Consider the following 12364-nt stretch of genomic DNA (forward strand, 5'->3'; position numbering starts at 1 on the left):
TTTTATTATCATCTCTGTTCTAAGGTTCCATCACTGACCACCACTGATTAATAATTTGCAACAAATCAGAGAATTCAAGTCACTAACTTGCTTTACATCTTAAAAGATTTCCACTCATCTTCCCTAGTTTTTCAGATTGCCTGTCATTTCCCCTCAGAGGTTCACAGGTCAAGAACCTCTTTCCATAAATGGTCACAGCATTACTGTGATGTTAGAATATCCTTACTTTTTTCCATGGGCTAAAAGTAACTTTATTAGGAACCAAATGCTATTGTTTTATTTTCCTAGCTGTGGAGGCAGAAGAGGCTATAAAAATATCTGGAATACACAGTAATCAATCTTTAACCTTTACCTTTAAAAGGTTCTACTGAAAAAAATCATGAAAAAAAAGTTTATTTTCCTAACAGAAGGAATAACTACCTTGTCAGTAATATCCACTCAGACCAATTTAAGATTGCTCTTTTAAAGCAAATGAATGGGTCATACATAACTCCAGGCAGAAAATTTACTATAAAGAAATCACCTCTCAAATGCCTGTGAAGAAATGCACATTCTGGGAAAAGCAGCACATTTACCTTTCTAACTATGGACTGCATTCTCTTAGGAGTCACAGCCTCTGCCTATACTGCCTGAGGAAAAGGCAGACAGGGAATCCTAACCTCCCAATATAGGATTTCCACCTGCGGGTAATCAAGTGTGGGAGGAGACCAAGATTGGCGCCTATCTGCTGACCTGATTCTTGCTACTCGAATTAGTAAAATTCCTTACTAAAGTGAAGAAACATACACGATTACTATGTTCAGCTGGCTTTCAAAACGAGAAACCATTACAAACATTGAAAAATAGTTCAACAGTCCTTCCAAAGTGTCAGCACCTTACAGGTCAGTCTTAGTGGTTATTTGCTTATTTACCAGTCACTTCTTCCCATAAGATATTCCACTAGCTTTTGTTATTCTTTAAATTCTGAAGACACGTCTATCTCTTCAACATCATATACGGCTTCAGAATTCACTGACACAACATTCAATACATACACAGAGCCCACTCCCTAGCACTGCTGCCCCACATCAAGGAGGGAGAGAGTGGGCTCAGCTTTCTGCAGGCAGACCATCAGTGTTGACCCTAACAAGGAGCACCATGATAAGTCACCAACAGGAGTTTAAGACCGCCCTCTGCTGCACCCCCCCAAAGTCCTTCCTTGGAGATTAAGATGATACAGATAAGATCTGGCAACCCAACAAAGAACCTTGCGCAGAACAGGCTCTAGACCTAGGAGATCCCACAAAGCATTTGCACTTTACTCACAAGAGGACCTCAGAGAACACTGACTTATTTTGGAAACAATTATCAATTTAATCAGCTTCTTTCTTAGTACAAGGTAGGAAAAATTAAGTCTCAGAAACCCTTGGCAGGAAACAAAGAAATAGATGAGAGCTAACAGCAAAGAAGGGAGAAACTATAAAGAAAACCTGTAAGAACTCAAAAGTAATCGGAGCAATTAGTAGTCTAACATTCCTTCGCAAAGCCAGATAAAAAGATTTGAACTGAGTTTCTGTGACACACACCAACTAACTTCAAATATCCAGGATCCAAGTGTCAGCCTTGTGCACTGTCTGCTACTACCGTTCCTGAAAGTCACAATGAGCAGCTGCGACCTCCTCACCTTCACTGGAGGGGTGGCCCCCGTTCCAGAGTGCCTGCGAATCTGGCAGCCATTCTGGCTGGGCCTCTGCGGCTTGTTGTTCAGCTGAGGTTTCTTCACCGTGCCTCCGTGGTCATTTCTCACGGAATCGACCTTCTCAGCAGTTGTTTTGCTTAAAAGCTAATTAAGAACACATGAAAGAGATGAGTGCTCTTATCAAAGCAAGTTATTTCGAAAGAGTATCCTTCTGATTCCAGCTTCCTAACTTATCACAACTATTCTCAATTGTGTAGTTCTTCTAAATAACTTACCACAGAGCTGTTGGCATCTGGTAGGAACTGTCCAAACTCTGACAACAGATCTTCCTGATTTTTAAAGAGACGAGCCACCTGGGCATACACCTCCTGCTCAGTCAGCGCTGGAGTGTAGTTTCCTCCAGCTTCCTTGGCATTTCGCTGCTCTTTCTAATAGGAAATTGCAAACGGGAAGAGATCATATTAAAGGGGCACTATTTTGAATGACCTGCTTTTGCACACAGTTTCTGAGAAGCCTGGTAGGGGCTTTGTATGTTATCTATTTGGACTGCAGTTAAGACGAAAGTCTATGTTCTTAGCACCTGTTTTTGGCTTCAAACTTTGAAGTTGAGAAAGGAGTGGAAGATGGTGGCTGACAATTCCTTTTGAAAACCAGAGCAGTGTGTGTGAAAGATCAGGGGATCACTACCGACTGATAAAACACAAAATATTAGAGAAATTTCTCCTTCTATTGTACTTTAACTATGTACAAATCATTCTTTAAACTTCCAGATAAATAGCACTGTTTCACAGAGCAGTGACTTTAAAAATCCTAACTGGCTGCTACAAGGCAATTAAAGTCAGGTAAATCAAACTGGCTTTACAAACACACATCACAATTTCTAACTGGTTAACTACCAGTAAGAATTAGTGGACACAACTGTGTCCACAATAACTAGTTCTTCTCAGACTAGTTGTCCCCAGAAGGCAAACTGGTTAAGACAGGCTGAAAGGGCAACTGTCTTACCTGATATGTGTGCAAAATCTCCAGGAACGCTTTGTAGATGTCTGGTTGGCCCTGGAACCTGTTCTTGATCTTATTAACATAGTTGATGGCATGGTTAAACTCCACAGGCTGATTGTTCTGCAAGGGCGGGGCTGTTCCCAACGAGATTGTCACTGGTGTATGAGGCTGGACAGGTGGAGAACGTGGGGACGCGTATGGTGGGAGTGGGGGAGTCTGCTGACTGGCTGGAGTATGTGCTTGTAGTTGGGAAGGCTAAAAAGAAAAAAGTCTTTATTCTCCTCAGGAATACAGATGGTTTAACACAGGAAAGAAAGTTCAAAGTAAAGAGAAACAAGGTGTCTGATTAACATATATACTTTATTCACTCTGGCTAGGCCATCTTAGCCCAGCTCAAATCACACTGAGCAGGGGTGGCAAGAGCAGAGGGTTCATACATTGTAATACAAAAATTCCAGCCTTAAATTTTCTAAACACAATCTTAAAAGTGGGTGACATCTCCAATTACAGGGAAGAATTTTAATATGCAATTTTTAAGCTTCCTTGCTTAACAGGTGCAAACAGAATAGGAAAAAAACCTTTTTCTACATAGATTTTTAATGTCAAAAAAGACAATTCAATTGCTGCAGTTAATGCCACATAAAAAAGTCTTCTAAACAAACTCTGCCCAGCAGACTCTCTGAGGTGATGGAAATGTTCTTTATTTGCATTATTCTGCACAATAGCCACTAGCCACATGAAACCAGTGAGCACTTAAAATGTAGCTGGTGCAACTGAAAAACTAAATTTATTTTAATTAATTTAAATATAGCCATATGTGACTCATGGCTACTGTATCAGTAGAGTTCTGTACTAAGGACACCTCATCATCATCATCATCATCAAGATCTTCTGCTTAGCTTGATATGGCCTAATCTGGTAAACAGAGTAACTTTTTGTAAAATGATGACCATACAGAAAACAGTGTAATCTGATCATAAGCTGACCATTTCTGCCTGTGTTATCAAAGTACTATTACACAAAGCTGTCACTTCTTGGGATGCTCATGGGTTCAAACAGCAGAAGTTGGGGGCAAGAGAGTCCATGCAGGTTGCTGATGTATAGACTTAAACAGATATATAACTATGTGGTGTGTAAATGTGAGCCACTTTATAGGAATGTGACTTGCATCTTCTCTGATGAAATTTTAACTTGTGTTATCTATCTAAGCCTTATATACGAAGGGAAAATGTCAAAGGAGGGTGCTTTCTAGGGATGCATTTCACATGGTGCAGAGTTTTCCAAGTGCTCACCTTGCTGACTTTGGCAGGTGGGGGCTGAGGAGCTGGCTGGGCAGGTGCTGGGGCTGACTGGGCTGAAGGCTGGGAAGGATGTTGGGGTGGTGGCTGAGGCTGGGGCTGGATGCCATGGGTTGGGATCTGATGAACCTGGCCAGGAGTTGTCACATTCACCATGTCATTGGTTTGCACCTCAATCTTGTAGCCAGGGGGCAAGAAGGTATTGAAGCCCATGATCAGGTCAGGGTGGCCTTTGAACAGCTGGGACACACGACTAATCACTCCTGGAGTGTCGATGCTGATTTAAAAAAAGAAAAAAACACAAATATTAAAGTTGCAAGCTTGACAAAGCACCCTGGCAAGACAAAATTCACATTCCACTAGGTTCTCTATACAGGAAAATAAAAATCAACCTGAATATTACAAAATTAACCACACCCAAAGACCTCTGAAATTCAAAGCCATTTATCTTCATAACCAAAGAGGCTTGGTCAGAATAGACATTCAAACATGCTAACAGTCCCATGAAACAAATACTTAGGCAGTAAGTCTTCAACTCCAATTCCCATGCAAGAACCAACCCCTGATACACCAGTGTAAGTTATGTATCTATATACACTGTTCAGATGAGTTACTCTTTTATAATAGTGAACCATGCCAGAATATTAGGGTATCTTAAGTTAATCCAAAAAGCAAGTAGCCTAATCATTACCAGTTTACTTCCCTGACTGAGATTAAGTACTAAGAAAAATTTATCAATATGCAGAAAATAAAGGTGTTGGGCCTGCAATTTTTATATAACAATATATAAAACAAAAACATGACCCATGGAAATAAAAACACAACCCCCTCCAAAGAGCCCTTTATCATTCAGCAGATGAGAATAAGCTACATCCTCCTTCCAGAACCAAAATAACAAAGCAAAATTCTCAAGTACAACTACATGTATCTTTTACCTCTGAGATTTAAACTCCTTCATGATGTCAAGGAAGTCATTGTAGACCTGAGGCTGACTACCAAACTGCAGCTTCACTTGGTCAAGGTAGGATAGTGCATCCTCCACCTGAGGCAGGAACAAATCTCAAGGTTATTAAGAGAAAAGCCAGGCAAGAATTACTTCTACAAGATTGATTTATACCTAAATAAAATCAGCATATTAAATGAAATAGAAACATATAGTAAACATACATTAAAAACACTAAAAATTAACATGGGTACCAGTAATATAACTCAAGCTTAAAATAAAAATTAACTCATAAAATCTGTAACCTTGCTTTGAATAGTTCTGCACAGAATTATTAGTGAAGAATAACACATCCATACGTCATTCACTTATTCATTCATTTATTCATTTCATAAATATTTACTAAGAAGCAACAACATGCTAGGCCAGGACCAACGTGAGGTCCTAAGGAATTAATGATAAATAAGCCACGGTATGCCCTGCTGTACAGAAGTTCATTCCACATCCAGCTGGGAGTAATAACACAGTGGGAAAGTGGGCAATCACCAAATGCCCAGAGAGCACATGGGAAGGGAACCCCTCCACACACAAGAAAATAAACCAACCAACCAACCTATGGGGACATACCAGAGGGCTTCCTAAAGAAATGGTGTCTGATCTGAGTCCTGTGGATGAGTACAAGTTAGCAAAAATGAAGACCCATGAAGAAAGTCAGAGGAAGCAGCATGGGCAAAACTGCAGATGCGACACCATCTGGTATATATGGAAATGTGAAAACAGTTTAGTTTGGCTAGAGGATCTGTGGTGAAAAGAAGAAATGGTGGTAGGAAGAGTGATGATAGATGACACAGGAGACGATGCAAGATCTAGACCCTAAAAGGATCTAGATTTTTAGATCTAGAAGGCAATTCAGATTTTTATCATCTGCACTTTAGTGTATCAATTTGGCTACAATACTGAGAACGAGTTGGTGCAGGAAAAACAGATGATGAAAAGGAGGTAGGAAAACCAGTCACACTATAAGGTTAACTCATGTGTGAACAGGAGTGGCATAAATTACAGTACTGACCAAACAAAAAGAGAGAACTGGACAGACTCAAAAGCTTTTTAGGAGACAGAAGTGACAGGGTTTGGGGGCTGACTGACTGTATATGGAAGATAAGGCAGAGAGGGCATTCACTAAATTATACACCATGTGGGCATTCACAAAGAGGAATAAGTTTGAAGGGCCAGAAAGTTACAAGTGTGATCTAGGACAACCTGAGTTTTAGTTACTCAGGAGATATCTAAGGGAACTGCCCACTAGGTGTATCCTACATACTATGGGATTATTTTTAATTCTATATAACAGCAAGTTTAGGAAAGTTTCACAAGTAAACATCTGATTTGACAAGCATTACTCTTGTGACATGTTGTGAAACAGAATCTTTATGATCAAATAAGCCATTAAAGAGCAGTAGCTCAAGAGTTGCCCGAACTTCCACTATAGCCATGGTTAACGAGAGCATTTGTGTTGCCAGAGCACTGTGTGTATACCTGGTCGATACCAACTCACTGGAGGTTGGTCTTTTGGTAGTTTATAAATAACATGACAATTTTTGTTGAAATTCAATATTCAGAATTTTCCATATTGAAATGTTTCATTAGTGACCAAATTGATGGAACCTAAAACTCAGTAAGTTTGCAGAAGGGAAAAACTTTGGAAGATATTTAAGAATAGTATTCACAGTCACAACAGAAGAGTTATCAAAAATAAACATACAAAAAATAAGAAACAAAAACAAGCACTCTACCATGTAATACAATAAATACACAGAGAGAAAAAGTGCTGAAACCTGAAGAAGCAAAGTATACATGATGTCTGTGTGTCTGGAAGAAAAAGGTATAGGTCATAATGAACCACTGTTTAAAAATTAGTACAGTACAACTCTTTTATCAAAGCATGTATACAGTTCTAGCAATCATTACTTAGAAGAACACAACTTGGAAGGAATCATTTGAAAGCTACAGGTTTAAGGAGGCATGTGGGGCGGGTCTTAAGAGTCTGCTGATGCATCTTCCTGGCTCACTTCAACAGGCATTTATTAGTAAGGTCCCCAACCTCCTGGAGTTCACAACGTTGTTGGGGAGACAAGCAAATAACTGTATAGAGAACTTGCTAAATATGTGCCAAATATGTACGCTGCTGGCATTCAACAAATAATTATTCAAATCTTCCTTGTCATTAATCTGCCAAAGACAAAGAAGAAGTATAGACAATGTCGATGCATGAAATAAGCTAAGAGTTCTCACTGAACACTTCCTTATTATAGAATATAAATGGTTTACTGAAGTTGGTTCAAATGCTTGTAAAACATTTTAAGACTGATCCAAAAATGGCAAGCGATGTGAGAAAATTAAATGAAATTACACGGAGGCACAAGAAACCATTTTACCTCTCCTTGTTAGATAGGAAATTCAACAAGTTATTACGTCCAGGAATCACATTCAAGAGCTTGTAACCAAGAGAACAGAGCAAGAAAACCTAACTCAACCTGTGACTCACTCTATAACCCCAACTCTAAAGCCCTTTCTTGCTTCCTTGACAGCACCTATAAAACATACAAAGCACACCCTATATACTTATAGCCGAGTGAGGAAGGAGAATAAAATAGGCGCCGTGCTTTGACAGGGCTGACTGGAAAAAGGATATACAAATAAATGTACATTTTTTGTTAGTGTAATAATTAAGTTATAAGTGCTTTTGCAACATTAAGGTATCAATTGCTAAATATAGTATTAATATGGAATTTAGTCACACCAAACCAACTTAAAAATTTTTTTCAGGACTTGGTGAAGTTCTAAGTTTGTAACAATAATACATCTTGGTATACAGCCACCACTCTACAAACAGAAAGTAAAAATGCTTTAAGGAAAACATTGATATAACTTACAAAATTTTCCCAAACACAGAGCCCAGAGTAAAGTTTCAGGCCCAAATAATTTCTACTCTCTTTAGGACTATGTTTATGCGTAGTCAACTCGTAATTACTTAAGCTAATATACAGAGTAAATTGTACAAAATCCCTCTAGCTTTGGTGTGCTTTTATTTATGTAACATTTAATTTCTTTAGGCCAATGTTAAAAAGTTCTTGCGAGTCCAAAACAATGAGGGCAGGAGTCAGGGAGAACTAGATTAAGTACCAAAAAAAGAGAGAGATGAAATATCTGCTACACACAGATGTGTCCTTTAAGGATACATTGTTCATTTTTACTTGCAAGCTACTTGATATAATTACAATTGTATGACCAAATAAAGATACAACATCTTATCTCTTTATAGGTCTTCAGTTTTATACTTCTTGCACTTGATTTAAAATTTTATATAAAAACTAGGGGGAAAAAAAGAAATCTGGAAAACTTACTAGCATAATCACACATTTGGAAAAGTAACACTCAGCTAAACAGAGAGAGAAGGTTAGCTGGAAATGAAAGTTTCATTTCTCCATGGATGCATGAATTTCAAAGTGTTGAAAACCTACAGCATACACTCAGTAGATCAGATGAAAACACTGACTTTTTACTCACAACGACAGCCTTTCCCAAACTTCATAAAGGTTTCCCGAAAGGAGCATGTGATTTACTAAGGATGGACTTGATGATGCTAGCCAATTCAGCTAGTCATGAAGAATAAGAAGATTAAACCATAATACTTGGGTCCATTTACCATACAGGACTATAGTCAACCATGTGTATGTTAATAAAACCTTATTCCACGCTAAGAACTGAAGAGTTCAAAAGCAGGCATCCAAAAATGGACTTTATTTCATATGAAAATAGCTCCTCAATCCTGGAACGTTTGAATACCACACATTCATTCCAAAAACATCTCTTGAATGTATTCTCTGGATCAGGCACAAGGTGCTAAGACAGGAAATCTAAATAGGTTTCAAAACAAACAAGTAAGGCTTCCTGTCATTCAGCCCCCAGCCTACTGTAAACAGCTGTACCACCACTAGTAACAAGCTGAAGTCAATGATGCCTGCTAAGAGAGAAACGGAAGGGGCGGAATACCACCTTGAGTCTCTGAAACTGCTGCTGTCCCTGCACTGGTGCAACTGGTGGAGCCGGATGAGCGTGACTCTGGACCACCTGGCCTCCATGGGGCTGCACGGCTGTGGGGTGATGATGGCTGCTATGCACCGCTGCGATGGTGGGCCCATGACTGCTGGAGCTCTGCGGCACTGCTGAAACCTAGAACAGACGAAACACCGATGAGAAGCTTCAAGGCTTGTGCGTTCTTCCCCAAACGCCTCCAAAGAACACACATGCAGAAAGATTACCAGAAACCCAAATTTCCCACAAAAGAGAATTGGTGAAATAAACTATAGCCCACCCATCTTATAGCAGAATTCTACAGCTATTAAAAATTATATAGCTCGGTATATCTCAAACTATCTGTGGCGAAGGACCAGTTTTTCTTGTTTCTTAAGTTCTGATCCTTCATGGACTACTACTTTTATGAAATACAAGAAAAATGAATTACTATATATAATGTGAGATAAAAATACATAAGCCCCTATTTTTTATTACAAGGTTTTACAGACATAAAATTACAATGTCCAATTGCTAAAGAAGTTTCTAAACACTCCATTTCTGTTCTTATTTCATTACAGACTAGTATGAAAGTATTCATATCAACCATCTGTGGACCACAGTTTGAATAGCACTGATAGATAGGCAAATATTTTAACACTTAAAAATGTTCACAATCCATAAACTGAATGTATTCATGTGTTGCATATGAATTTAAACTTTTAAATAATTTTTTAAAGCATATTACACAAAGCAGTATATATAATACACTAAGGATAAATCAGGAGTTTGTAATTAACATATACACATACTATATATAAATCAGATAACCAACAAAGACCTACTGTATAGCACAGGGAACTATACTCAGGATCTGGTAATAAACTGTAATGGAAAAGAATCCTATACACACACACACACACACACACACACACATTGTGCTGTACATCTGAAACTAACACAACATTGCAAATCAACTATACTAGAATAAAAAAATTTACGTTCAGAAAAAAAAAATAATAAAATTTTAAATCCTAGACAACAAATATATAGTAAAATGTGACCATTTTATTTTGTGACGGTAGGGTTAGAGAATATTTTTATTTTGTTTTATTTATTCTGTATATTGTTATTTGTTCCTGGAGTGAAAGCTCCAAGTCTCTAGCCACCTGACTAGGACTCAGGGAATTCCCCTTATTTGCTACTTTTAAAATAAAACTTTTAAATTTTCCAAACTGTTGGTGGTCTAACATGAAACATATTTCTTATCTACTCCCTCTTGTCCTCTTAAAAGTTTAGGGTTAAAATAAAAGTATAAGCCCATTTCCTTCTATTTCTATTGCAAAAAGTGTTATATAAAATTTCCAAAGCTTTAAAAATGTTCCTATTTCAGAACTCTAATCACTACAGAAAACAACTAAGGACAATACACCTGATATGCCACATCTCCAAGGTAAGGAGACTAAATAACATGACACTTTAAAACAATGTAAACTAAGCACTACAACTTAAGAATGTTTTTTTCCCCAAGTCCCCACAGATTTACAAAGATTACCCTGGGCAGAGTAGAAGGTGGGAAATAGAGCAACTATTTACAAATCCACAGAAACAATAAACATTAGGAGTAAAAAGAAACTATTTAGACGATTCAAAAAGCTCTAATACTTGTAAGAAGAGTTATATGTTTCTGAGCTTTTTATATTACAACATGCACATACTGAATGGGTTTTTGTAAGACTTAACTAGCATTTACAAATATTTGTGACGGCTGGTTTTATAAGAGCACGTTATAGTTTCTGGTATAGGAATAAATGTGATTATCCCAGGTGTAGGAGAAAGTCGTGAACTAGTTCAGACAAAAGTAATCAGCCAAGGAAAACACACTACCTTTCTTTCCTTCAAGTCCTAATCTAGTGATGTGATCTGTAGCAGTCCTCTGACTGCGCCACCTGGCCCCATAGGAAGGTACTATATTGCTTCAAGGCGGGCTCCAGTGGGGGAGTGACACCTAAGGAATTACCATCTCCTACTTCATCCAGGTTTCCCTCTTTCTTGACTGTTTTCTTATAATTCCTAGATACGGAATTGCTAGGTAAAAAAATAACAACTCTGATACAAACTATCAAATCGCTCTCAAGGAAGATTAAACCAATTTATATTACCAGTAACAGTCAAACCTTTTTATTTTTTCATTTTTACTTTATTTTTTCTGGCTGCACCACATGGCTTGCAGGGGCTAAGCTCCTTGACCAGGGACTGAACCCGTGCCACAGCAGTGAAAACCCAGAATTCTAACCACCAGGCTACCAGGGAACTCCTGTGCCAGCCCAACCTGTGCCTCTCTAGACTACATAAGTTATGGTTCTGACTGACCTGGAATGGAATATTATATATGCAATGATTTTTTAAAAAATTACTTGGGATATATACTGGTGGTCCAGTGGCTAAGACACCAAGCTCCCAATGCAGGGGGCCCAGGCTCAATCTCTGGTCAGAGAACTAGATCCCACATGCCACAACTAAGAGTTCACATGCCACAACTAAAGATCCCGCATGCTGCAACTAAGACCTGGAGCAGATGAGTAAATAAATATATATATATATTTAATTACTTGGATCCATACATATATTCTGGAGAAGGAAATGGCAACCCATTCCAGTATTCTTGCCTGGAGAATCCCAGGGATGGAGGAGCCTGGTGGGCTGCTGTCTATGGGGTCGCACAGAGTCAGACATGACTGAAGCGACTTAGCAGCAGCAGCATACATATATTCAAGTGCAAAGTTGTCCACTACATATTAAGTGAAAAGAAAGAACAGTATACACTGTATGACCTAAATTATGTAAAGAGAGAAGTGCATCGAGATAATTAGAAAGGTAAATAAACATGCCTGCATATGCAGAGAAAACTCTGAATACCCGAGAAATGCACCCAATGGGGTTAAGTCTGAGGGTTCAGAGGAAGAAGTCACATTATATCCTTTTTTTTTAAAAACGGTGACATTTACTTTCATAACTAAAAAGGGAAAAACATAAATTTCTTATATTTTTACAAAAAAGAGTGAACAGAAAAGAGATGAATGATCAGTGTTGATCAGGATATGCAATGACAGGAATATACAGTGCTGGAGTAAACAGAAATAAACTGGGACAGCTCTGAAAAACAATTTGATGTTACCTGCTAAAGGTGAAGATGTATATATCCTATGGCCCAGCAAACCCTCTCCTAGACACTCAAACTTCCTACTATGTCCTCAGACCTGCAGGTCAGTTCAATTCAGTCGCTCAGTCATGTCCTACTCTTTGCGACCCCATGAACCACAGCACGCCAGGCCTCCCTATCCATCACCAACTGCCAGAGTGTACCCA

The 12364-nt window shown here is 38.5% G+C and overlaps 1 protein-coding gene across 6 annotated transcripts in view; it reads right to left on the minus strand.

Moving 5' to 3' along the window:
• The window catches only part of SIN3A (SIN3 transcription regulator family member A), a 66976-nt gene that overhangs the window by 30988 nt on the left and 23624 nt on the right, over positions 1–12364 (minus strand). For all 6 annotated transcript variants that reach the window (XM_020873586.2, XM_070477579.1, XM_020873584.2 and 3 more), the window contains 6 exons: positions 8978–9154; positions 4914–5020; positions 3973–4255; positions 2684–2935; positions 1954–2106; positions 1664–1822 (listed from right to left, as the gene is read on the minus strand). In XM_020873586.2, the coding sequence (XP_020729245.2) occupies positions 1664–1822; positions 1954–2106; positions 2684–2935; positions 3973–4255; positions 4914–5020; positions 8978–9154 (1131 nt within the window). The remainder of the gene's footprint in view (positions 1–1663; positions 1823–1953; positions 2107–2683; positions 2936–3972; positions 4256–4913; positions 5021–8977; positions 9155–12364) is intronic.

This window comes from Odocoileus virginianus, chromosome 16, assembly GCF_023699985.2.
Source record: "Odocoileus virginianus isolate 20LAN1187 ecotype Illinois chromosome 16, Ovbor_1.2, whole genome shotgun sequence".
NCBI lineage: Eukaryota > Metazoa > Chordata > Mammalia > Artiodactyla > Cervidae > Odocoileus > Odocoileus virginianus.